At 43.3% G+C, this 27,976-nt stretch overlaps 2 protein-coding genes across 4 annotated transcripts in view; one reads left to right on the top strand and one right to left on the bottom strand.

Annotated features, from left to right (window-relative positions):
* The window catches only part of tmem100a (transmembrane protein 100a), a 48,249-nt gene that overhangs the window by 8,857 nt on the left and 11,416 nt on the right, over positions 1-27,976 (bottom strand). Inside the window, exons 1-2 of one of the 3 annotated variants that reach the window (XR_012096007.1) lie at positions 7,405-7,528; positions 1,674-5,947 (exon numbers count right to left, since the gene is read on the bottom strand). The exons of 1 other annotated variant lie outside the window; for it this stretch is intronic. The gene's annotated coding sequence lies outside the window, so the exon portion shown is untranslated. Of the gene's footprint in view, positions 1-1,673; positions 5,948-7,404; positions 7,529-27,976 lie in introns of those variants that run through there. One more of the 3 variants, XM_073026530.1, reaches the window with a different exon arrangement.
* pctp (phosphatidylcholine transfer protein) overlaps positions 7,589-27,976 on the top strand; it is a 28,106-nt gene continuing 7,718 nt past the window's right edge. The window contains exons 1-3 of the mRNA XM_073026527.1: positions 7,589-7,721; positions 17,470-17,587; positions 25,340-25,419. Of these exons, the coding sequence (XP_072882628.1) occupies positions 7,605-7,721; positions 17,470-17,587; positions 25,340-25,419 (315 nt within the window). The 5' untranslated portion in view covers positions 7,589-7,604. The remainder of the gene's footprint in view (positions 7,722-17,469; positions 17,588-25,339; positions 25,420-27,976) is intronic.

The following is a 27,976-nucleotide window of genomic DNA, read 5'->3' as shown; positions in this document are numbered from 1 at the left end:
ATTATATTTCATCTGCCATTCTCAACCCAATTACTCAGCCTATCTACAGTATTAATGTAATGTCTTCATCACAAGGCACCCTTCCATGTACTTTCATATCATCAGCAAACTTGGAAGTCTTATATTTTGCTACCTCCTCCAGGTTATTAATGTAAATAGTGAACAATGGAGGACCAAGAACCAATCCCTGGGGTACTCCACTAGTTACATTGTTCCAGGCTGAAGACACATACTACCAGGTCTAAGGACAACTTCTATCCCACTCTTATAAGACTACAGAACAGTTCCCTTGTGTGATAAGATGGATTCTTGACCTCTCAATCAATATTATGGTCTTATTGTCTACCTGCACTGCTCTTTCTCTGTAACGGTAACACATAATTTTGCATTCTGTTATCGTTCCCCTTGTACTGCCTCAATGCACTGTTGTAACAAATTGATCTGTATGAATGGTGTGCAGGATAAATTCTCACTGTACCTCGGCACACGTGACAATAATTAACTAGTTTGCCAATGGCTTTTATGGGATGAAATCTTTTATTCTTATCCAGTTTAGCCTACATGTGGTTCCATACCATAGCACCATTGTTTATCCTTAAAAGCCCTTCAAATAGCCTAATGATTCACTCAGTTCAGTGACAATTTGGGATGGATAATACATATTAAGCCAGCCAGTCATGTCTGCATTGCGTTGCGTAAATAAAAATTAACCCACAACGATATAGTGATCCATCCCAAACTGAGGACTTATAACCTAACTATATCATGGCTTTCCTGATGTCCAGTAATTGGAATGAAGCAGGAAGTAATTTGGGTGGCATTTTTTGCACATGAAAAAGTAGAAAAAAAGACTTTTAAAAATGTATTAATAGTGCATTTGTTTTAAAAATATTGAGCTGGCTCAGACCACATTTGAGACACAGAATATAAAGTTAAAGTTTGGGTGGCAATGTATAGTGAAGAGAGGTTGTTGATAGGGCAAAATTGCAGTTGACAGGATGAGTTGCACCATAAAAGGCTGACAAACTCAGAAAGGTGAATACAGTACTGGACTGAAAGTGTTGTATCTAAATGCACGCAGTATATGGAATAAGGTAGATGAACTTACAGCACTATTGCAGATTGGCAGGAATGATGTTTTAGGCATCACTGAAGCATGACTGAAAGGTTATAACTGGGAGCTTAGTGTGCAAGGATACACGTTGTATCAAAAGGACAGACAGGAAGGCAGAGGGGGTGGCATTGCTCTGTTGGGAAAAAATAAAATCAAATCATTAGAAAGAAGTGACATAGAGTCAGAAGGTGTTGAATCATGTGGATAGAGCTCAGGAACTGCAAGGGTAGAAACACCCTGATGAGAGCTGTATACAGACCCCCAAACAGTAGGAAGGATATGGCCTACAAATTACAATGGGAGATAGAAAACGTATGCCAAAAAGGCAATGTTACAATGGTCATGGGGGACTTCAATATGCAGTTAGATTGAGAAAATCAGGTTGCTGCTGTATTACAGGAGAGGGAATTTCTAGAGTGCCTATGAGATGGCTTTTTAGAGCAGCTCATGATTGAGCACACAGCAGGATCGGCTATTCTGGATTGGGTGTTGTGCAATGAACCAGAATTGATTAGAGAGCTTAGGATAAAGGAACCCCGAGGAAAAGTTCAGATTCAGATTCAGATTCAGTTTATTGTCATTCAGAAACCACAAATGCAATGCAGTTAAAAAATGAGACAATGTTCCTCCAGAATGATATCACAAAAGCATATGACAAAACAGACTACACCAGAAAATCCACATAACGTTTGGCAATCCCCAATCCAGAGTCCGGAGAGGCTGCTGCATATTAATATCGCGCTACCATCTAGCGCGTTCCCCGGAAAGGAGCTCCAAATCCACCAGACAAAACAAGACCAAAAACTAAAGCTACAAGACCTGCACAAAACCACATAGTTACAACATATAGTTACAACAGTGCAAACAATAGCATAATTGATAAAAAAAAAGACCATGGGCATAGTAAAAATAGTCCAAAGATGTTAAAGGAATATAAGTTCAAAAGAAATCACCACACAGTTTCCACAAGTCCCCAGGGTCCCGACAGACTCGCCATCCCATGCCGGCAGCAGAAGGGAATACCCCTGCTATGGACTTCCACGGTGCCGTCCGACTCAGCCTCGCAAACGCAGCACACAATGAAGGCTCCGTCGAACCCAGCCTTGCAGACACAGCACACACCGAAAGCGACCTGACTGCAGTGGACTCCGAGTCCATCGAACCTCCGAGCCGACGACTATCCCCTCCGGCACAGCTTCTCCGAGCACCATCCTCTGCCGAGCGTATTAAGATGGCCCCGCCAACGGCCATCGGCAACGCAACCCCGAAGACTGGGGGCCTGTTCTTCCCAGCAGAGTCCCAGACCTCACAGCAGCAGCAGCAACGAAGAGATGGCTAGAGATGGCTATATTCCTAGAGATTTCCCGATGTTCCTCCATGCTCCCACGTCCGTTTTCAATCGATTATGATTGCGCACGGCACCCCACTTCACAAATAACAGATAATCAGCTCCAGAATGGCCGCTGCAAGCTGCGTCACGCCGCCATTTTGGAAAAGTGATCATAATATTACAGAATTCACCCTGAAGTTCGAGAAGGAGAAGCTAAAGTCAGATGTATTAGTATTAGAGTGGAGTAAAAGAGATTACAGAGACATGAGAGAGGAGTTGGCCAGAATTGATTGGAAAAGAACACTGGCAGGGATGACAGCAGAGCAGCAATGGCTGGAATTTCTGGAAACAATTTGGAAGGCACAGGATATGTACATCCCAAAGAGGACAAAGTATTCTAAAAGCAAGATGACATGACTGTGGCTAACAAGAGAAGTCAAAGTCAACATAAAAGCCTAAGAGGGGGCATATAATAGAGCAAAAATTAGTGGGAAGTTAGAGGATTGGGAAGCTTTTAAAAACCAACAGGAGGCAACTAGAAAAGTCATTAAGAAGGTAAAGATAGAATATGTAAGTAAGATAGCCAATAATATTAAAGAGGTTACCAAAAGTTTCTTCAGATACACAAAGTGTAAAAGGGAGGCTGTTGGTGGATATTGGACTGTTGGAAAATGATGCTGGAGAGGTTATAATGGGAGACAAGGAAATGGCAGATGAACTGAATAAGAATTTTGCATCTGTCTTCACTGTGGAAGCCACTAGCAGGATGGTAGAAGTTCCGGATGTCAGGGTGGCATGAAGTGTGTGAAGTTACTGTAACTAGAGAGAAGGTTCTTGGGAAACTGAAAGGTCTAAAGGTAGATAGGTCACCTGCACCAGATGGTGTACACCCAGTGTTCTGAAAGAGGTGGCTGAAGAGATCGTGGAGGCATTAGTAATGATCTTTCAAGAATCATTTGATTCTGGAATGGTTCTGGAAGACTGGGAAATTGCAAATGCCACTCCAGGGAAAGAGGCAGAAGAAAGGAAACTATAGGCCAGTTACTCTGACTTCAGTGGTTTGAAAATGTAGGAGTCAATTATTAAGGATGAAGTCTCAGGGTACTTGGAGGCACATAATAAAATGGGCCACTTGCCTGACAAATCTGTTAGAATTCTTTTAAGAAGTAACTATCAGGATAGACAAAGGAGAATCGGTTGATGTTATGCTCTTGAATTTTCAGAAAGCTTTTGACAAGGTGCCACAGATGAGGCTGCTTAACAAGCTACAAGCTCGTAGTATTAAAGCAAAGATTTTAGCATGGATAAAGCAGTGTCTGATTTGCAGGAGGCAAATAGTGGGAATAAATAGAGCCTTTTCTGACTGGCTGCTGGTGATTAGTGGTGTTCCACAGGGGTCCATGTTGGGACTGATTCTTTTTATGTTATATGTCAATGATTTGAATTATAGAATTGATGGCTTTGTTGCAATATGAACAATATGAAGATGGCTGGAAGGGCAGGTAGTTTTGATGAAGAGGCTACAGAAGGACTTAGATAGATTAGGAGAATAGGCAAAGAAATAACAGATGTAATACAGTGTTGGGAAGTGTATGGTCATGCACTTTGGTAAAATGAAAGGGTTCACTATTTTCTAAATTGAGAGAAAATACAAAAACCTGAGGTGTAAAGTGACTTGGGAGAAATATTAGCATTCATTTCAAGAGGACTGGAATATAAAAGCAAAGATGTAACATTCAAACTTTATAAAGCACTGGTGAGACCTCTCTTGGAGTATTGTGAGCAGGTTTGGGCTTCTTGTCTTAGAAAGGATGTGCTGAAACTTTAGAAGGTTCAAAGGAGGTTCATGAAAATGATTCCAGGCCTGTTATATGAAAAGCGTTTGATGGCTCTGGGAATTCAGAAGAATCAGGGGTGTCCTCATTGAAACCTATTGAATGGTGAAAGGCCTCGAAAGAGTGGATGTGGACATGTTTTCTATGGTGGGAGAGTCTAAGACCAGGGGACACAGCCTCAGAATAGAGGGGCATCCTTTTAGAATGGAGATGAGGAGGAATTTCTTCAGCCAGAGAGTGATGAATCTGTGGAATTCTTTGCCACATGCAGCCATGGAGGCCAAGTCATTATGTATATTTAAGGCAGATGTTGGTAGATTCTTGATTGGTCAGAGCACAAAGGGATATGAAAAGACAGGATTGAGGCTGAGTGAAATATTGGTTCAGCCATGATGGAGCAGACTCTGGGGGCCATAAAGCCTAATTCTGCTCCTATATTTTATGCTCTTATGGTCTTATTTCTATAACTTCAATAATCTATTTGTACTTATTTGTCCACTGTTATTCCTGATACAAAGGTAAAAATGGACAAGGTATGTTTACAAAGCAGCTGGTTCTGTTTGCACACAACCAAATAAACTCCTGATGAAGGGTTTCGGCCCGAAACGTCGTTATTACCTCCTCCGATAGATGCTGTCTGGCCTGCTGAGTTCTGCCAGCATTTTGTGATTTTTTTTTTCAAATAAACATTAAATCTGTACACCATGTTCGCAAAAGTACACTTTAATGAGGAAAGTTAAAGTATTTGTATCATCCTTTCCTGAATAAGCCTCATTCAAGAAGTAAAGGAATAGAAATTGTCAGCCACTCAACTTATGTGACTGCTCTTACATTCAATATGATCATGACTCATTCTTTACTTACTAACCCTACAAACTCACTTTCAAGGACTCCACAACTCATGTTCTCAGTATTATTTATATATTTGCACCATTTCTCTTCTTTTGCACATTGGTTGTTTATCAGTCTTTGTTTATGTATATTCTTTTCATAAATTCTACTGTATTTCTTGATTATTCCTCCAAGAAAATGTATCCCAGTAAGTATACAGTAACATATACCTACTTTTATAGTAAGTTTACTTTGACTTTACCTTTCAAGCTATTTTCCTGCACCGCACCCATGTTCCTAAATTCTCTTCATATCCATAAATCCATCAAATTATGTTTTGAGTATGCTCCATCACAGAAGAGTATTTGTTAACCAGTGGGACTGGCTGGTGCTGCTGTTGAAAGAGCCCTAGGTATGCTTATTGAAGGATGTGCAGGTGCAACAAGTAATCAGGTGGGGAACTAGCCCTTGTTACAAGAGGGTGCAAATGGAAGGTCTTATTGCCATTCTGTGGTGTGTTGGTGGACTGTTTTAAGGAAGAATGTACATGCCGTGGAGAGTGTGCAGGAAAGCTTGGGTGGACTGGTTCCAGGATGGCAGCACCACTGGAAATTCATTGATTTATTGTTGTCACATGCACCAAAGAACAGTGAAATCTTTGTTTTCCATTGCAGATCTTCTGAGAGCAGCTTGCAACAAGTTGCCACACTGCGGTGCCATGTTGCATCAGAGATTGAGTCGAACTGGAATGTATTCGCTGGAGTTTATAACAAGGAGAACAACCTCCAAAATTCTTAAAGAGCTTGTCAGGCAGGATGTTTCCCTCGGCTGAGGACTCTAGGACCAGAGACAACAATATCAGAGTAAGGACCAGGCCATTCAGGACTGCACATTGGATAAATGTTTTCACTCAGAGAAGGTGAATCTTTGGAATGCTCTTCCCTGCAGCACTGTGCAGAGATTGCCTCTACTGCCACCCTCAGTTTGGAGGAACAACACATATTCCATCCGGGTAGCCTCCAACCCGATGGTATAAACATCACCTCCCTCTGGTTCCCCTCCTCCTTTCTTTCATGCTTCACTGTCCTCTACTATTAAGAGTCTTCTTCAGCTCTTTACCTGTTACACCTATCACCTCTCAGCTTCTTACTTCACCCCTCCCCCATCACCTACCACATGCCAGTTTGTACTCCTCTTCCCTCCCCACCCACCTCCTTATTCTGGAGTCTGACCGCTTTCTTTTTAGTCCTGATGAAGGGTCTCGGCCTGAATGTTGACTCTTTATCCCCCTCCGTAGATGCTGTTTGACCTACGGAGTACCTGTAATAGGTCCTGTGTGTTGCCAGACAGTGTAGTTGGTATATGAAGGGAATTCAAGCATAGTACAGGGAAATTGCACTGAGGTAGATCAGCTGTGATCTTGATGGATAGCAGAGCTGTCTCAGAGAGCTTACCCTTCTGAACCTTCACAGCCCTCTTGGGTGGACAGTTCCAACAATTCACTCCACTCAGGGTGAGAATGTTTCCTGACTGAGTGATGATGTAATCCAAGAGTCCTGGCTAATCACTGGGACTAGGGTCTATAGGGCAGATGGCATTTAACCTGGAGGTACAGTGAGGGGGCAAACACGTCAAGGACGGTTGAACTGGCCTGATAAGTGTCAGGTGAAATTTAATGCTGAGAACTGTGGTGTACATTTTGGTCCAATGAATGAAAGAAGGGCTACAAAAAGAGGGGGATATCTGGAATATCTTCAGTAAATCATTGAAGGTAGGAAGCCAGATTGACAAAATATTCACAGTAGCATACAAAACACCAGGCTTTACAAATAGCGAGCAGGAGAACAAGTGTAAGGAATTCCGGTGAACCTTTATTAGAACACTGGTTCAGCTACAGCCAGTGTGTTGTGTCCAGGATGGACACCACTTTCAGGAAGATGGAAAGGCTTAGGAAGGAGAGGTTGCAGAAGAGCTTTACCAAGATGGTGCCAGGGATTAAGGATTTAAGTTATGTGGATGCATAGAAGAACCCCTCAAAACAAAGGTAATTGGGGGAGCTGATAGAGGACTTTAACATCACTGAAGGTAGATACACCCAAGGTAAATAGAAACTTCCCACTCTTTCAGAGTTAGGAACTAGGGATAGTGAATGAAGAACAGAGTAAATGGAAGGTCCTCTTTTCCTGAGCAGAGGGGCCAAGAGTTTAGATAGGGGGAATGAATGGGGAGGTGAGGAAAAAAATTGTCACACGGAGGATACAGTGTGGGGACTTAGGCAGGCAGCACTTTCTTACTAGTAGGTAGTCGGCAGACCGAACGGCCTGCTTCCTGTTGTACTTTCCGTGCTTCCAGGTCTGGCAGCATTGTCCTGGGCGGGGGTAGCCAGCACCGACAGGCCGCTCGTCCCGACGGGCGGGGAGCCAGCGGCGCGCCCTCCACCGGGCAGAACTTGCCGGCACAGTGGCGTCAGCCGCCCGGGGCCCGCACGGTGGCCATGGCTCAGAGCTGCCTGGAGTCGATGTGGCGAGAGCTGGACGAGCCGCAACTAGGTGCGGGCTGGGAACTCTTCGTGGACATCGCTGGGATCCGCATTTACCGCTTCTACCGCGAGGTAGGGCCAAGCAGCGGAGCCTCAGGCTCCGGCTCCGCGGAGGGGAGGGGAGGGGAGAGTTGGGACCGTCATAGCGAGGGCTGTACTTAAGTTATTTGCCAAAAGATGGCAGTTTCCCTCCCACTAAGTTTGAAATTTAGAACAGGGAACAAGCCCTTCGGCCCAGAATATTGTGCCGGAATAATTAGATTAGTAATCTAATGCCAAACCAAACTAATTCCCACAGTCTCTACAGTTCCAGAGAAAACAACACCAACCCCACTTCTAATCCAGGCAGCATCCTGGTAAACATGTAGAAGCCTCCACATCCTACTGTAGGGCAACCAGAACTGAATTTAACTCCAGATGCGGCCTAACTAGAGTTTTGTAAAGCTATGACATAACCTACCAACTCTTGACCTTAGTTGCTCAACACTGTAGAAAAGATCTGTGGTATTCTCACCCATCTGTCAACGAGTGATCTTCCAGCAAGAACTTGTGAAGTGTTAACAATCTTACTCAGAATTTATGCATCTAACCCAGCAGTTTGCTTATCCAAGGAGTTTGAGTCGTGAAACTAAAAAATGGAAGCTTCTAGATGTCACTATTATGCTTTAGTGATAGGAATGAGAATGAGAAATTTAGAATAAATATGCTTGTATTGATTTTGTCTGGCACTCCGAGCTCTAGTACTTGTTCATACCAAGTGAGGGGAAAGGGATATTGCAGGGGGATCAGATGAGATGGGTGTGTTTTAGTAGAGTTAGTTTTGGTCAGGTATTGTCAGTGGATTGGGGGTAAAAGATCACTCCCCTCTCCTGCAAAAGAGCAAAGATTTCCACAGCAAATACCTTAGTGAAAAAAATCACATGAATACTGGACAAGAAATACTAAGTAGCATTGGACAGTTAGGAGGGGGAAGGGGAAGAGTCAGGTACTAGAGAGTACCCCAGTAGTTGTACCCCTTGACAATAAGTACTCCTGTTTGAGTTCTGTTGGGGAGACAGCCTACCTGGGGGAAGCAACAGTGGCCGTGCCTCCGGCACAGAGTCCAGCCCTGTAGCTCAGAAGGGTAGGGAAAGGAAGAGGAAGGCAGTAGTAATAGGGGACTCGATAGTTAGGGGGTCAGATAGGCGATTCTGTGGACACGATCAGGAGACCCGGATGGTAGTTTGCCTCCCTGGTGCCAGGGTCCGGGATGTTTCTGATCACGTCCAAGATATCCTAAAGTGGGAGGGTGAGGAGCGAGAGGTTGTGGTACATATAGGTACCAATGACATAGGTAGGAAAAGGGAAGAGGTCCTGAAAGCAGAATATAGGGAGTTAGGAAGGCAGTTGAGAAGAAGGACTGCAAAGGTAGTAATCTCGGGATTACTGCCTGTGCCACGTGACAGTGAGAGTAGGAATGGAATGAGGTGGAGAATAAATGCGTGGCTGAGGGATTGGAGCAGGGGCAGGGATTCAAGTTTTTGGATCATTGGGACCTGTTTTGGGGCAGGTGTGACCTGTACAAAAAGGACGGGTTACACTTGAATCCTAAGGGGACCAATATCCTGGTGGGGAGATTTGCTAAGGCTACTGGGGAGACTTTAAACTAGAATGGTTGGGAGGTGGGAATCAAATTGAAGAGACTAGGAGAGAGGAGGTTAGTTCACAAATAGAGAAAGCTAGTAGACAGTATGTGAGGGAGGATAGGCAGGTGATAGAGAAGGGGAGCGCTCAGACTGAAGATGTAGGGGAGAAAGAAGAAAAAGATAATAAAGTTGATCACATTGTTAGGGATAAACAGAGAGGAAGAGGTGGAGAGTTTCTTAAATGCATCTATTTTAATGCTAGGAGCATTGTAAGAAAGGTGGATGAGGTTAGAGCATGGATTGATACCTGGAAATATGATGTTGTAGCTATTAGTGAAACATGGTTGCAGGAGGGGTGTGATTGGCAACTAAATATTCCTGGATTTTGTTGCTTCAGATGTGATAGAATCAGAGGGGCAAGAGGGGGAGGTGTTGGATTGCTTGTCCGAGAAAATATTACAGCGGTGTTTTGGCAGGATAGATTAGAAAGCTCGTCCAGGGAGGCTATTTGGGTGAAATTGAGGAATGGGAAAGGTGTAGTAACACTTATGGGGGTGTATTATAGACCACCTAATGGGGAATGAGAATTGGAGGAGCATATTTGTGAGGAGATAGCAGATATTTGTAGTAAGCACAAGGTTGTGATTGTGGGAGATTTTAATTTTCCACACATAGACTGGGAAGCCCATACTGTAAAAGGGCTGGATGGTTTGGAGTTTGTAAAATGTGTGCAGGATAGTTTTTTGCAGCAATACATAGAGGTCCCAACTAGAGAAGGGGCAGTGTTGGATCTCCTGTTAGGGAATGAGATAAGTCAGGTGACGGAGGTATGTGTTGGGGAGCACTTCGGGTCCAGTGATCACAATGCCATTAGTTTCAATATAATTATGGAGAAGGACAGGTCTGGACCCAGGGTTGAGATTTTTGATCAGAGAAACGCTAATTTTGAGGAGATGCGAAAGGATTTAGAAGGAGTGGATTGGGACAATTTGTTTTATGGGAAGGATGTAATAGAGAAATTGAGGTCATTTAAAGGTGGAATTTTGAGGGTACAGAATCTTTATGTTCCTGTTAGGTTGAAAGGAAAGGTTAAAAGTTTGAGAGAGCCATGGTTTTCAAGGGATATTGGAAACTTGGTTCGGAAAAAGAGGGAGATCTACAATAAATATAGGTAGCATGGAGTAAATGAGGTGCTTGAGGAATATAAAGAATGTAAAAAGAATCTTAAGAAAGAAATTAGAAAAGCTAAAAGAAGATAAGAGGTTGCTTTGGCAAGTAAGGTGAAAATAAATCCAAAGGGTTTCTACGGTTATACTAATAGCAAAAGGATAGAGAGGGATAAAATTGATCCCTTAGAGAATCAGAGTGGACAGCTATGTATGGAGCCAAAAGAGATGGGGGAAATTTAAAAAAAAACTTTTAATTGAATTTTCAAATGGGTTACAAAATAGAAGGAAAAAAATATATATATATCAACCCTCCCCCCCCCCCCCCAACATATCCCTATATATAGAAAAAGAGAAAAAAAAGAAAAAAAAAGAAAACAGAAAGAAAGAGTGCCTGGATATCGGAAGATCCCCACATGCTCCATGGAGTTCAAATTAGCTTTAATGTATATATATGTTTCTTTCCCCAGGTGACCAATAATTTTATCTTCGGAGCACCTATATATTTAATCCTATCTTTTGTAAATAAGGGCACCAAATTTTCAGAAATATATCATATTTATTTCTTAAATTGTAAGTAATTTTTTCAAGTGGAATGCAGCTGAAAATTTAATTCTTCCAACGATTTATACTTAAGTATAAATGCAATTTCCAAGTAACTAGAATGGCCTTTTTGGCTACTGCCAATGCAATTTTTATGAACTCTTTCTGATATTTGTTCAATTTGGGTTTCGGTTTTATCCCTTCAATATCACCTAGTAAGAATAATATTGGATTGTGTGGAAGCTGTGTTCCAATAATTTGTTCCAGTAAAACTCTTAAATTTGTCCAAAAAGGTTGAATTTTAAAACAAGACCAAGTAGAGTGTAAAAAAGTACCAATTTCTTGATTACATCGAAACATTGATCAGATAAATTTGAGTTTAATCTATTTATTTTTTGTGGTGTAATATGTAATTGATGTAAAAAGTTATATTGTACTAATCTTAGTCGAACATTTATTGTATTTGTCATACTGTCAAGACATAATCTTGACCAACTTGTTTCATCAATTTTAATATTCAAATCAGTTTCCCATTTTTGTCTTGACTTATGAATTCCTTGTTTAATTGCCTGTTTTTGAATCAAATTATACATACCAGAAATAATTTTTAAAATTTTTCCTTTATGAATTAAAGTTTCTATTTCATTAGGTTTCGGCAATAACATTGTTTGACCCAGTTTATCTCTTAAATAAGCCTTTAATTAGAAATAACAGAAAAGAGTATTATTTGATATTTTATATTTATTCTTTAATTGGTCAAATGACATTAATATACCTCCTTCAAAACAGTCTCCTATATATCTAATCCCTTTGTGAAACCAGTTATATAAAAGTTGATTATCCATTGTAAAAGGAATAAGTTTATTTTGAATTAAAGGTCTCTTTGCTAATAAAGATTTCTTTATCTCATCATCAACACTTATCTTATTCCATAAATCAATCAAATGTTTTAGTATAGGAGATTCTTTCTTTTCCCGTATCCATTTAGATTTCCATTTATATATAAAATCTTCTGGTATATTTTCTCCTATTTTATCTAATTCTATTCTAATCCATGCCGGTTTATCTTCATCAAAAAACGATGCAATAAATCTAAGTTGATTTGCTTTGTAATAATTCTTAAAATTTGGTAATTGTAACCCTCCTAGGTCAAATTTCCATGTCAATTTTTCCAACGATATTCTTGACATCTTACCTTTATCTAATCCCTTCTGTTCTTCCGAATTCAATTTTGGAAGAGTTATTTGTGATAAAACCTTTCTATCTCAACAATATCATTTTGTGATTCTGATTGATACAGTTCAGAATAAAAAAATTTATAAGTTTCATTGATTTCTAAAGGTTTATAAGTAATTTTATTTACACTTGTTCTAATTGCATTTATCGTTTTGGAAGCCTGGTCTGTTTTTAACTGCCAAGCAAGAATCTTGTGTGATCTTTCACCTAGTTCATAATATCTCTGTTTAGTTCCCATAATTGCTTTTTCTGTTCAGTATGTCTGAAGTGTATTATATTGTAGCTTCTTATTAACAAGTTGTCTTTGTTTTTCTTCTGTCATATATCTTTGAGATTCTTTTTCTAATTTTGTAATCTCTTTTTCCAATTGATCTATTTCTACCATATATTCCTTCTTAATTTTAGAAGTATAACTTATTATCTGGCCTCTCAAATATGCCTTCGTCGCTTCCCATAATATAAATTTATCATCAACTGAATGTGAATTTGTATCTAAAAAAACTGAATCTGTTTTTTTCATAAAATCACAAAAATCTTGATGTTTTAATAATATTGAATTAAATCTCCATCTGTAAATCGATTCCTCCTTATCCATCATTATCATTGTCATTATCAAGGGGGAATTATCTGACAATATTCTTGCTTTATATTCCATATTTTTCACTCTGTCTTGAATATTCGCTGATAGTAGGAAAAAATCTATCCTTGAATAAGTTTTATGTCTATTTGAATAAAATGAATAATCTCTTTCTCTTGGGTTAATTCTTCTCCATATATCAATCAAATTTAAATCTTTCATCAATGATAAAGTTAATTTTGCTACTTTTGGTTTTGTAACAACCTTTGTTGACCTATCTAAAACTGGGTCTAGACAAAAGTTAAAGTCACCTATTAACATTTTATCATGTGCGTCAGCCAAATTCAAAAAAGCCTCTTGTATAAATTTTACATCGTTTTCATTTGGTGCATGAATATTCATAAAAGTTCTGAAAAGATTTGACAATGTATAATTACATATCTTCCCGCAAAATCAATTAATACATTTTGTATTTTAATTGGTAAAGTTTTGTTAACCAAAATTGCAACTCCCCTTGCTTTTGAATTAAATGAAGCTGCAATAACATTTCCGACCCAATCTCTCTTTAATTTCTGATGTTCTATCTCTGTTAAATGTGTTTCTTGTATAAAAGCTATATCTATTTTCATTTTCTTAATGTATGTTAAAATTCTTTTTCTTTTCACCAGTCCATTAAGCCCATTAACATTAAAACTTTAAAAATTCAGTAAATTAATCATTATTTTTAATGGTGTTACTTCAATCTATAATAATACATAATATTTCAACTCTCATAGTACCTTGGGGAATTATTTTAAAATTCTCCATGTTGCTATGTGTCTCCCCTCCGATCATCCAGGCAAAGAAAGAAAGATAAAAGAAAAATAGATTATAAAGAAAAAAACAATGAAAACCCCCCCCCACTAATGTTGTGAATGAAAAAAAACACAACATTACCCCCCTCCATTGTACAGGTCATGGCAAACGCCATGGTTACACACGTGAATCCCGTAGCGATCGATCCGAAGCTCCCCCATAGCATGAAAAAAGTATATGTAAGAGAAGAAAAAATAATATCACTACTCTCGATTAATATTTCTCAAATTTTTACCTTTCTCCCCCGTATCATATAATTAAAAGTATATTTAAATATTCTTCTGTCCTTAATGTCCATCAACTCACTTCACTGTCCCGTCTTCATCTTTAATCTGTTTCACTTTTAAATCTTTATTGTGTCTAGCGAATATTTGGGAGTTCTTGTGCAAACCCCTCTGCATCCCGATGATCAGTAAAAAAATCTTCTTTTTCCATCATCCAAAAAAATTGTCAGTGCTGCCGGGTGGCGCAATTTAAATTTATAACCCTTTTCCCATAAAACTTTTTTCGCTGGATTAAATTCTTTCTTTCTCTTCAAAAGGTCGTAACTTATATCAGGATAGAAAAGAACTGCTTTCCCTTCTATCATCAATGGCTCGTTTCTCTTTCTGGTACATTGGGCAGCCGCCTTCAGGATCTTTTCTTTATCTTGATATCTTAAGCATTTTATCAAGAGTGGTCGTGGGTTTTGATCAGATTGAGGTTTTGGTCTTAAGGCTCTGTGGACCCTTTCGATTTCAATCAACTGGGTTCCCTCTTCCATTTCCAAATTTTCCAGGATCCATTTTTGAAAATTTTTTATTGGATCCTCTCCCTCTATCCCTTCTTTAAGACCAACAATTTTAATATTATTTTGTCTACTAAAATTTTCAAGCACGTCTATTTTTTCCAACAGTCGTTTTCTTTCTGATGTCCAGGCAAGAATATTATCTTCCATTTTATTCACTGTATCAATAGTGTCTCCCGTTATTTCTTCCAACTTTTTAACTTTCTTGTCCATTTTCTCCTGTTTTTTCACCATTTTATCAAACATAGTCTTCATATTTTTAATATCTTCTTTTATTATTTTTAATGTTTTTAATTCTTTTAATTCATGCATTATTTGCGCCAAAGCTTCTCTTATGTCTCCAGAAGATCTTCTACACCTCCAACCTCTTCCTGTTGTTCTTCTTTTACCTCCTCATCTTCATCTGTATGTTCCAGAGAATCCAAATCCACCTCAGATTCATTTTCACTTCCACTTCCAATCGTAGCTGGGATTTGTAGTTCAAATTGCTAATGTTTGCGCATGCCCCTTCCTTCGCGCACGCACAGTTCCTGTTGTTCCTTCTTGGAGACTGTTGATGTTGCCGCCGATTCCTGTTCTGTATCGCCGGAGATAAGATGCACTTGAGTCCGAGGCTCCTTCATGGTGGCCGGCCCAGCTTGTACTGTCTTCAAAATAGTAGTTTTCTCCTGCGTCTGTTTAGGAGGCATATCTAAGGAAAATCCTGAGTAGTTTAGAGATAGTTTTTAGAAAATATTTACTAACTTTTCTTCACTTAAACATTGATTTATTAGTTTTTTACGGGAGAGCTGGATTTCCACGTCTTGATCCTACGTCATCATGTGATGTCCCCCCAGATGGGGGAGATTTTGAACAATTTCTTTTCATTGGTATTCACTAAGGAGAAGGATATTGAATTGTGTAAGGTAAGGGAAATAAGTAGGGTAGTTATGGAAACTATGATGATTAAAGAAGAGGAAGTACTTGAGCTTTTAAAGAATATAAAAGTGGATAAGTCTCCGGGTCCTGACAGGATATTCCTTAGGACCTTGAGGGAAGTTAGTGTAGAAATAGCAGGGCTTTGACAGAAATATTTCAAGTGTCATTAAAAACGGGGATGGTGCTGGAGGATTGGCGTATTGCTCACATGGTTCCATTGTTTAAAAAGGGTTCTAAGAGTAAACCTAGCAATTATTGACCTATAAGTTTGACGTCAGTGGTGGGTAAATTAATGAGAAGTATTCTTAGATATGGTATATATAATTATCTGGATAGACAGGGTCTGTTTAGGAGCAGTCAGCATGGATTTGTGTGTGGAAGGTCATGTTTGACAAATCTTATTGAATTTTTTGAAGAGGTTACGAGGAAAGTTAACGAGGGTAAAGCAGTGGATGTTGTCTATATGGACTTCAGTAAAGGCCTTTGACAAGGCTCCACATGGAAGGTTAGTTAGAAAGGTTCGATCGTTAGGTATTAATATTGAAGTAGTAAAATGGATTCAACAGTGGCTGATGGGAGATGCCAGAGAGTAGTGGTGGATAACTGTTTGTCAGGTTGGAGGCCGGTGACTAGTGGTGTGCCTCAGGGATCTGTACTGGGTCCAATGTTGTTTGTCATATACATTAATGATCTGAATGATGGGCTGGTAAATTGGATTAGTAAGTATGCAGATGATACTAAGGTAGGTGGCGTTGTGGATACTGAAGTAGGTTTTCAAAGTTTGCAGAGAGATTTAGGCCAGTTAGAAGAGTGGGTTGAAAGATGGCAGATGGAGTTTAATGCTGATAAGTGTGAGGTGCTACATTTTGGTAGGAATAATCAAAATAGGGCATACATGGTAAATGGTAGGGCATTGAGGAATGCAGTAGAACAGAGTGATCTAGGAATAATGGTGCATAGTTCCCTGAAGGTGGAATCTCATGTGGATAGGGTGGTGAAGAAAGCTTTTGGTATGCTGGTGTTTATAAATCAGAGCATTGAGTATAGGAGGTGGGATGTAATGTTAAAATTGTACAAAGCATTGGTGAGGCCAAATTTGGAGTATTGTGTACAGTTCTGGTCACCGAATTATAGGAAAGATGTCAACAAATTAGAGAGAGTACAGAGAAGATTTACTAGAATGTTACCTGGGTTTCAGCACCTAAGTTACAGAGAAAGGTTGAACAAGTTAGGTCTTTATTCTTTGGAGCGTAGAAGGTTGAGGGGGGACTTGATAGAGGTATTTAAAATTATGAGGGGGATAGATAGAGTTGACATGGATAGGCTTTTTCCATTGAGAGTAGGGGAGATTCAAACAAGAGGACATGAGTTGAGAGTTATGGAGCAAAAGATTAGGGGTAACACAAGAGGCAACTTCTTTACTCAGAGAGTTGTAGCTGTGTGGAATGAGCTTCCAGTAAAAGTGGTAGAGGCAGGTTCGATTTTGTCATTTAAAAAAAATTGGATAGGTATATGGACAGGAAAGGAATGGAGAGTTATGGGCTGAGTGCAGGTAGGTAGGACTAGGTGAGAGTAAGCGTTTGGCATAGACTAGAAGGGCCGAGATGGCCTGTTTCCGTGCTGTAATTGTTATATGGTTATACGGTTATAAAAAAGGCAGTCACAATGAACTGTCCTCCATGACTCAGCTTTCCTTCTCCTGCAAATCTGATTACAAATTATTTAACAGCCATCTCAGATCAGCAAGAGGAAGGTCAGTCTCTGGCCTACAGAGAGGATGCTGAGCTCTTGAGGGATAACAGACTGTAAACATGCATTTACAAGGAGGGAATGAATAGCAGATATCCAGATTTGTAACGTGTATCTGCAGACTGACATCTGTAGGAAGCAAATGTAATCATATCTGGTTCTCTGATGCTAGCCCAGTATTACCATGGAAGCAACAGTTGTGGAGGTTCTGACAATGATTCTTGGTGCTGCGATCTCAACATGCCTCATTTCTGTGGTGGGTGTTTCAGAGGCGGCCATTTTTCATGAGCTGGCGAGGTCCTTGGTGTGGCATTTTATTTGTTCCTTAGCCCTTTGCCAATCACTCTCTTTCTGTGTTTTGCAGGAATCATGCCTCTATGAATATAAAATCTGTGGAACTATTTCAGATTGTGCTCCGGAGTTGTTTGTGGACGTGTACATGGACCTGGACTACAGGAAGCAATGGGATAGTTATGTGAAAGGTTGGTGCCTGGTGTGTTGTTAATTCTTCAATGGCAGCTCAGTTTGTTTACTCAAAAAGATTGCTGCAGAACACAATTTCTTACGAGCTTTTCAAAGGTTGTCTGTGTAGGCCTGAAAACAGCTACATTTCTTCAACTGCAGGTTCCTCATCCACTGAAAGGAAATATCAGTGTTCACACCCCAGCTGCAAACCAATAACCTTTGCTGTAATAAAGATGGAATTGCATTGGAGTGTCATGCTTGCAAGAAGGAATAACTCCTAAACAGTTGCCAGGAGAACAAGGTACAGAGACTGGCACTTTTAGAGCCTTTCTCAGGAGAAGCATCAGCGCCTTGAGAGATGAAAGGAAAAGGCTTTGTATTAGAGAAGGTGCAGAGTGGCATGCGTTTTGTTTAAGTAACGTGGAGACACAAAGCTGTGTGTTTAGCCCTCTGCTCTACTCGCTTCATACTTATGCCTGTGGCTATGCATTGCTCCAATGCCATATTCAAGTTTGCTGACATAGGCTGAATCAAAGGTGGTGATGAATCAGCATATAGGAGAGTGAAAATCTGACTGAGTGGTACCACAACATCTGATTATTGACTTCAGGAGGAGGAAACCAAAGGTCCATCAGCCAGTCCTCATTGGAGGATCAGAGACGGAGAAGGTCAGCAACATTAAATTCCTCAGTGTTATTATTTTGGAGGACCTGTCCTGGGCCCAGCAACCAAGTTGAATTACAGAGAAAGCTCGGAGAGCCTCTACTTCCTTAGGAGCTTGCGACAATTAAACCTGACATCTTCAACTTTGATAAACTTCTATAGATGTGTGGTGAAGAGTATATTAATTGACTGCATCACAGTCTGGTATGGAAACACAAATGCCCTTGAATGGAAAATCCTACAAAAAGAAGTAGATACAGCCCAGTCCATCATGGGTAAAGCCCTCTCCATCACTGAGCACATCTACATGAAGTGTTGTCACAGGAAAACAGCATCCATCATCAGGGTCCCCTACCACCCAGGGCATGCTCTCTTCTCACTGCTGCCACCAGGAAGGAGGTAAATGAGCCTTAAGATTCACACCACTGTGTTCAGCAACAGTTATTACCCCTCAACCATCAGGATCTTGAACCAAAATGAATAACTTCACTTGCCCCATTACTGAAATGTTCCCACAATCTATAGGCTTGTAGCGATGTGCTACACACAGCGCTGAAATAACGACACGCAGTCGGTAAGTCATTTCGAGACTAGTTTATTCAAACTTCGCAGTGCTGGCATTTAATCCCTAGCGCCCGCCCACTTCAGGCGGAAATGATGTCAAAGGTGCATTACCAAAGTCTCCCCCCGTGCGCTGGCTATTTGTGAGCCGGTTCGCCTGCGCAGAAAGTGAGTCGCCACATAACCCCCCCCAGAACCGGCGATACACCCCCCAATGTCCACAGTCTGGATCAGCCTCTGTTTGGGAGGTCTGCCTCTGTGCCACGGTGCCTGAACCTCGACCGGCTGCGCCAAGTCCACATGGGCTGGTTTGAGTCGGTCCACCGTGAAAACCTCCTCTTTCCCCCCAATGACCAGAACGTACGTGGACCCGTTGTTGTTGATCACCTTGAATGGCCCCTCGTACGGCCGCTGTAGCGGTGCCCGGTGTGCGCCCCTTCATACAAACACAAACTTACAGTTCTGCAGGTCTTTGGGTACATGGGTCGGGGTCCGTCCGTGCTGTGAAGTCAGTACGGGGGCCAGGTTGCCAAGCCTTTCATGTAGCCTGTCCAGGACTGCTGCGGGTTCTTCCTCTTGCCCCCTTGGGGCTGGTATGAACTCTCCTGGGACAACCAGGGGTGCGCTGTACACCAACTCGGCCGACGAGGCGAGCAGATCCTCTTTGGGCGCTGTGCGAACTCCAAGCAGGACCCAGGGAAGCTCGTCCACCCAGTTAGGTCCTCTCAGGCGGGCCATGAGAGCCGACTTCAAGTGACGGTGGAAGCGTTTCACCAGTCCGTTCGACTGTGGGAGGTAGGCAGTTGTGTGGTGTAGCTGCATTCCCAACAGGCTGGCCACAGCCGACCACAGGCTGGAGGTGAACTGGGCGCCTCTGTCGGAGGTAATGTGGGCCGGTACCCCGAAGCGTGCTACCCAGGTTGCGATCAGTGCTCGGGCGCAGGAATTGGCAGATGTGTCGGTGAGCAGGACCGCCTCTGGCCACCTCGTGAACCGGTCTACCATAGTTAGGAGGTACCGCGCTCCTCGGGACACTGCTAGGGGGTCCACGATATCCACATGAATGTGGTCGAACCTCCGGTGGGTGGGTTCGAACTGCTGCGGCGGGGCTTTAGTGTGCCGCTGCACCTTGGCTGTTTGGCACTGCACGCACGTTCTGGCCCATTCACTGACCTGCTTGCGAAGTCCGTGCAACGCAAACTTGCTGGAGACCAGCCGGACGGTTGTCCTGATAGATGGGTGCGCCAAACCGTTTATGGAGTCGAAAACTCGCCGCCTCCAGGCTGCCGGGATGTATTGGAGAATAAAGTTGCGTTGTTTGCTGTGTAACCAAAACTATGTAGCCAGCTTTGTGTTTGCTATTTGCTATGTATGTATCCAATTTAGTAGGAGAATGAAATCTCTGTATTGTCTCTGTACTATTGAACACATCAATGCCTTGAGAATGTAGCTAACAGTGAAAGTAAGCAATGTAGAGATAACGGTGGTAGACAGGATCGTGGAGTGGTGTGATGGTATGGGGACCAGTCAAAGCCAGGAAGGGGGACACGTGTTCCAGGGAGTAGACCAGAGCATGTATGGGCTATGGACTGGTGTGATGGTATGGGGACCAGTCAAGGCACGAGAACAAGTATATGCTAATGCGACTAAGATAAGAAATTACTATAAAGAGTGCTGTGAACTAGGGCTCGGCGGACAATTAGTGACACGCTCATTAATTGTCTCAGCTTTTGTTTGCAAATAAAGGCTTAAAACTTCTCGAAGAATCATCTGCGTCTCCTGGTTATTTCAAGAAACCACGACAAAAGACGATGGGGCGAGGTTGGCTGGTAGCCACGTCGCACAGGAGGGTCCTATCACCTGGGCCTACGAGAAAGTCCTGCAGCTGCAAACCCGAGACTGCGGTCCTGTAGCTGGGCATCTCATTGTCTGCCTGTTGCGCCTCCGCCAGTGCTGCATAGTCCACCCCCAGGAACAGGGCCTGGACAGCTGGTCTGGAAAATGCGTCCGCCATGACGTTGTCCTTTCCCAAGACATGCTGAATGTCCATCGTGTACTCAGAGTTGTAGGACAGATGTCGCTGCTGGCAAGCCGACCAGGGATCGGACACCTTCGTGCACGCGAAGGTCAACGGTTTGTGGTCCGTGAACGCGGTGAACAGCCTGCCTTCTAAGAAGTACCTGAAATGCTGGATTGCCAGATACAGTGCCAACAGCTCCCGGTCAAAAGCACTGTACTTGAGTTCGGGTGGTCGTAGGTGCTTGCTGAAGAACGCCAGGGGTTGCCAGCACCCCTCAATGAGCTGCTCCAGCACCCCACCGACTGCTGTGTTGGATGCATCCACCGTGAGTGCGGTTGGAACGTCCGTTCTGGGGTGCACCAGCATCGCGGCATCTGCCAAGGCTTCCTTGGCTTTAACGAAAGCGGCTGCGGCCTCCTCGTCCCAAGTAATGTCCTTGCCTTTACCTGACATCAGGGTGTACAAAGGGCTCATGATACGGTCTGCTGAGGGGAGGAAATGGTGGTAGAAGTTCACCATACCAATGAACTCCTGCAGGCCTTTGACCGTGTTGGGCCGGGCAAAGTGGCGGATCGCGTCTACCTTGGCGGGCAGAGGTGTTGCCCCGTCTTTGGTAATCCTGTGGCCCAGGAAGTCGATGGTATCGAGACCGAACTGGCATTTGGCCAGGTTGATCGTGAGGCCGAAATCACTCAGGCGGGAGTAGAGCTGGCGGAGGTGGGACAGATGCTCCTGGCGACTACTGCTGACTATGAGGATGTCGTCCAAATAGATGAACGCAAAGTCCAGGTCGCGTCCCACCGCGTCCATTAGCCGCTGGAACGTCTGTGTGGCATTCTTCAGGCCGAACGGCATTTGGAGGAACTCGAACAGGCCGAACAGGGTGATGAGTGCTGTTTTGGGGATGTCTTCGGGGTGCACCGGGATTTGATGGTATCCCCGGATGAGGTCTTCTTTGGAAAAGATTCTTGCCCCGTGCAGGTTTGCTGCAAAGTCCTGTATGTGCGGCACGGGGTAGCGGTCTGGAGTGGTAGCCTCGTTCAGTCTGCGGTAGTCACCGCATGGTCTCCAACCCCCGGCTGCTTTGGGCACCATGTGCAGGGGGGAGGCCCATGGGCTGTCGGAGCTCCATATGATCCCCAATTCCTCCATCCTCTTGAACTCCTCCTTCGCCAGGCGGAGCTTTTCCGGGGGGAGCCTTCGTGCGTGGGCGTGGAGGGGTGGTTCCTGGGTTGGAATGTGGTGCTGTACCCCGTGTCTGGGCATGGCTGCCGTGAACTGCGGTGCCAGAATCGATGGAAAGTCCGCCAGGATTCTGGTGAATTCGTTGTCCGACAGCGTAATGGAGTCCAGGTGTGGGGCCGGCAACTTGGCTTCACCCAGGGAGAACGTCTGGAAAGTCTCGGCATGTACCAGTCTTCTCCCTTGCAAGTCGAGCAGCAAGCTGTGAGCTCGCGAGAAGTCCGCCCCCAGGAATGGTTGGGCCACCGCGGCCAGTGTGAAGTCCCACGTGAACAGGCTGGCGCCGAACTGCAGCTGCACTGTGCGGGTGCCATAGGTCCGTATCGTGCTGCCGTTTGCGGCCCTCAGGGTGGGTCCTGGCTTCCTGTTGCAGGTGTCGTACCCCATCAGGGGCAAGATGCTGATCTCCGCTCCGGTGTCTACCAAGAAGCGGCGTCCCGACTGTTTGTCCCTGACGTACAAGAGGCTGTCCTGGTGGCCAGCCGTCATAGTCATTAGCGGCAGCTGGCCCTGGCCCTGGCCCTTGCAGGGCAGGCGACAACGGCGGGCTTTTGTGCCCCACCGCTGGTGGTAGAAACACCACTGTTCACTGGCCTCCTCATTCCTGCCTCTGTGTTGTGTGCGCCCCCCCTGCCGAGCCTGGTCTGGTCTGCTGTTGGGTGCGTGGCCTGGTAATCTGACCGACGGACGCCACGCTCTCTCTCTTGGCTTTCCACAGCACGTCTGCCCGGGCCACCACCTTCCGGGGGTCGCTGAAATCTGCGTCGGCCAGCAGCAGATGTATGTCTTCGGGCAGTTGCTCTAGGAACGCCTGCTCAAACATGAGGCAGGGCTTGTGTCCGTCAGCCAGGGCCAGCATCTCGTTCATCAATGCTGATGGCTGTCTGTCTCCCAAACCGTCCAGGTGAAGCAGGCGGGCACCCCGCTCATGCCGTGAGAGGCCAAAGGTCCCAATGAGCAGCGCTTTGAATGCTTCATATTTGCCTTCTTCCGGGTGCGACTGTATGAAATCCGCAACCTGGGCGGCTGTCTCCTGGTCAAGGGCGCTCACCACGTGATAGTAATGCGTGGAATCAGAGGATATCTGCCGAATCTGGAACTGGGCTTGTGCTTGGCTAAACCACACGCGTGGTCGCAGCGTCCAGAAAGTTGGCAGTTTTAGCGGAACTGCGTGAACAGATGAAGAGTCAGTCATCTTTGGTCCAAATCCCGTTTGGACCATTGGGGTCACCAATGTAGCGATGTGCTACACACAGCGCTGAAATAACGACACGCAGTTGGTAAGTCGTTTCGAGACTAGTTTATTCAAACTTCGCGGCGCTGGCATTTAATCCCCAGCGCCTGCCCACTGCGGGCAGAAATGAGGTCAAAGGTGCATTACCAAAGTCTCCCCCCTGCGTGCTGGCTATTTGTGAGCCGGTTCGCCTGCACAGAAAATGGGTCACCACAGGCTCACTTTCAAGAACTCAATCTCATTTTTTGGGTATTTATTGATTATTTATTTATTATTATTTCTTTCTTTTTGTATTTACAGTTTGTTGTCTTGAACGCCCAAGTTGGTGCAATCTTTCATTGATTATATTATGGTTATTATTATATTACTGATTTATTGATTATGCCTGCAGGAAAATGAATCTCAGGGTTGTATATGGTGACATATATGTACTTTAATAATAAATTTACTTTGAACTTTGATTGTTGGGGTGAATCTGCCAATGAGGGGTTCGGAGTAATGGGTGTGCTAGTGACAAGGAAGCAGGAAGGTAAGGTGGGGGGGGGGGGTGTCTGTGTCTTTGTACTAGTGAGCAGGGTGAGGTTGTACCGGGAATGTGGTGATGGTGGGGTAAGGTGTTTATGTACTGTTGAGAGGATTGGCAAGGCACTAACTGGTGTGATCTGTGTGAACTTTGTTCAACTGATCAAGATGTATATTAAGATACAATTTGTAAGTTGTATATTGTGTGAATTGCCTAGGAACTTCAAAGTCTGGCAATTGCTATTGAGCTTGCATGCCTCCTGCACTACATCACAGGGGGAGCAGTGGCAGGATAATTCCCAGCAGAAACGTTTTGATGCATTTCTTTGTTTAAACAGCTGCCCTACATCTGTGAGCGTTGCTGAACTACAGGTCAAGTAGTCTTTATACAATCTTTTTCTTTCCACTTGCCCTGTGTGAAGTTAGAGTCCTCTGATGTGTGGTGGGGCGGGGGTAGGTTGCTCGTCTTTTTACATGATACACAATTTATGTGTTTTGAAATAACCAGCCCAGGAAGCTGCTGGGAAGTTCCACCCTGTGCATTCTGTGTCTAGCAATGCTGATATTTTCTCTTTTGTTAACCGTTTTTTGGATGTTCTGTTCTCTTAATTGTGTGGCTGAAGTGTTCACATTAGTAGCCTTCATCTGGGTTGGCCATCCACCTGGCCTTTCTAACAGGTGTCTCCTTTTATTGACCTGTGAGGCACCCTTTCCTCTGGCCCAGTAAGGAAGATGCATTGTCACTCCTGTAGTGGTGCAGAGCTCTGAGATCTCTCCACATGCAATAACATATTTGGATACAAACTTCTTCCTCCCAGTAGTCTCCCATACCAAGGTTAAAGCAAAAGGTTCACTGTATCTCATAAATGAATTTTAAACTGATAACAAAAGTAAACTGTTGTTTTTTTCTGGGCTATTTGCTGTATTGGCTTCCTTCAGCATCTCTTTCAGGTACTGTTCATTTCATTTCTACCCTTGTCTGGGTGTCAGTAGCTAAAGTTGTTATAGTAATTTAGAATTGTAGATTAGGTGAAATGGAATGTTGAAACTCCTCAAACAATGATGTTGCATTGAACATCCAGTGCTGATCCTGGCCTTTCTGACCCAATAGATCTGTAAAAGGGTCTCACTTAATCTCATCCTCACCACATAACTTTACCTTTCATTCTCTTTTGTGTTTATCCAGCTGTGATAATTAGCCATATGAATGTCCTGAGTCCCTGCCTTGCTGAGAATTGAGTAGAGGTGAGTGAACGAGCCAAGATTGCTCCCAAGTGTAGATACATGATGAGAAAAGACCAGGGATTGTCTGTCCTGCTTCTGACAGTTAAAGTCTACAGTGTACCAGAGGGCTGCTGTTGCCTGTGGTGCCACACCCTGGAATGTGACTCCCTTCCTGACAATAGTGTGGTGGTGGATGCTAAAGGAAATGGAGAGAAACACATATTAAAGGTGTAGTCCTATGCTGGTGCTCAACGAACCTAATAAATCAATTAATCAACATATAATTTTTTTTTAACCCTGCAGAGCTGAAGGAACTGGAGCATAGCGGGCAGAAGGTGATTTACTGGGAAGTTAAATACCCCTTCCTCATGTCTAACCGAGATGTATCCTTCACTATTCTGAATATCCATCTGGCCACAGAGTAGTCCTGGCATCTGGTGGGTTCTACGTGGGGAATCTGGATTAACTTGGAGTTAGAATGTTGTTATTTTCTCAGTTATCTTGAGGAAGTGGTTTGTTGTTAATCATATATTTAAAATATACAGCCACAATCACCTTTGGAGTTCCCTCCTTAAATATTTTAAGCCAGGGATTCCCAACCTGGGGTCTACAGATCTCCGTTAATGGTAAGGCTTCATGGCATAAAAAAGGTGGGGAATCCTTGCTTTAAGCAGTAAAGATAATGTTCCATTGTATGCCTGGTAACGCCCAAACATCAGCTGTTCAGCAGAAAAAGCGAAGTATTTAGTTGTGCATGATACAAAAGCAATAGGATAAGTACTGAAGGAAGGGAGTCACAGTCATGTGGTCAGGGTGGGGTAGAATTTATAGGATTATGGGAGCAAGGTAGAATTAGACTATATTACTTTAACACATTCAGAATAACTGGTGGAGTCATGAGGGGCTGAACAGTTGCCTACTGTGCTGAGTTTAGTTGCTATAAGTGATTCTTTAGAACAGTTCTTTTAACAACATCAATGTTCAGACACTGAAAAGAAAGCGAAACCTTTCAGACAAGATCACATGAACTTTATTACTTTGCGAAAGCAGTACAGTGCAGACATAAAATACGGTTTGGCCCAGGAGAGATGAACTCTTTGCATCACAGCCTCCTGTCAGATGCACTTTGTAGCTTCCTGTGGGGAACGTGCTTGAGACAAGACCAGATTTCTGACTGTCTTCCTGGGAGCTAAATGCAAAGCTTTGGTGATAGCCTGACTGAGTGCCTCTGAGGTGTTGCATGTCTGATGGACTGAGGAGTCACAAGGCACTGTAGAGATGATAGCAGTGTAGAACTAAGCATGGGAATTGCACTAAATGACAGCATGCAAGTTACTGATGAAGGTCTGCAACCTAGAACATTAACTCTCTCTCTCCCATCCTGCTAAAGAGAAAGTTTGTAAGGTTATTGTCACAGTTTGGCACTGGTTCTGCTGTAGGAGTGTAATGATTCTACTAAAGGGCATAAATTGGTTAATGGGATTAGTCCAGATGAGTCAAAGTGGGCAGGGTGACCAAAGACCCTGTTTGGGTGTGGTTTGTCTCACAATGGGTTATTGGAAGGAAGATGCCGCCAGTAAGTGGTGACTCTTTGCATGCAGCTCTGATGGGAGTCATCAAATTTTCCCAGTTAGGACTACTACAGCTGAAATCCACAGCTAGAGCCATATGTGCTTCAGTAAGCAAAATGTTTTTTAAATGTCTTAAAACAATATCAATCCTCAAAATTGATGGATCTGGATGGCAGACTCAGGTCATGAGTGCAGTTCCCCTTTTAGGAAAACGGAATGAGGAAGGCACAGGTACATATGAAATGCACAACCCTTAGTCCCCATTCCCGACTACCCTAATGGTGAATATACAGACTCTGGAAAATAAAATGGAAGATCTCAGAGCAAAATTGCAGTACCAGAGGGACATCATGGACTGCAGTGTACTTTGCTTCACGGAAACTTGACTCGCTCCCGCCATTTTCGTTGTACCACTCACCAAAAAGACAGGTCAGTTGAGTCTTTTAAAGGTCGAGGAGGCAGAGTATGCTTCATGATTAATTCATTGTGGTGCTGTCTCAGTCATTCTCACCTGACACCTAGTGGCCAAGTATCATCCATTTTATCTGCTGAAGGAGTTTTCTGACATCATCCTGATAGTGGTGTACATTCCACCTCTGGCCAATGTCAGACAGGCTCTGAAGGAGCTGAACACAATGATCAGCAGTCATGAAACAGCACACCCTGATTTCTTCCCTATCATTACGGGGGATTTCAACCTAGCCAGCTTGAAGAAGCCGCTGAACAATTACCACTAACATATCACCTGGGGAACCAGAAGAGCCAACACACTTGACCACTGTAATATCACTATCAAGAATGCTTACCATGCTATCCCATGCCCACAATTTGAAAAGTCCTGGCTGTACTACTTCCAGCAGAGACTAAAGGCTGCGGCACCGATGGTGAGGACCAAGAAGGGTATGGTCAAGGGAGGCAGAAGAATATTTATAGGACTGCTTTGAGTCAGTGGAATGGACAATATTCAGGGATAAATCTTCGAATCTGCCACATTTGTCACTGACTTCAAGACCTGTGTGGATGATTGGGTGCCTTCGAGAACATACTGGACATATCCAAACCAAAAGCTCTGGATGAACCAGGAGATTTGTAGTCTGCTGAGGACTAGATCTGCAGCATTCAGGACCTGTGATCCAAAACTATACAAGAGGTCCAGGTATGACCTACGGAAAGCTATTTTAAGAGTGAGAAAAAGAGCAGTTGAAGTTAGAGATGGAAAGGGATGCAAGTCAGCTCTGGCAGGGTTTGCAGGTCATTACATCCTACAAGGTGAAACCTAATATCATAAATGGCTACACACACAAAATGCTGGTGGAACACAGCAGGCTAGGCAGCATCTATAGGAAGAAGCATTGTCGACGTTTCGGGC

The sequence above is a fragment of the Hemitrygon akajei genome, chromosome 22 (assembly GCF_048418815.1).
Source record: "Hemitrygon akajei chromosome 22, sHemAka1.3, whole genome shotgun sequence".
Lineage (NCBI taxonomy): Eukaryota > Metazoa > Chordata > Chondrichthyes > Myliobatiformes > Dasyatidae > Hemitrygon > Hemitrygon akajei.
The sequence above is the reverse complement of the archived record's forward strand: the minus strand, read 5'-3'. Positions and strand labels throughout refer to the sequence as shown.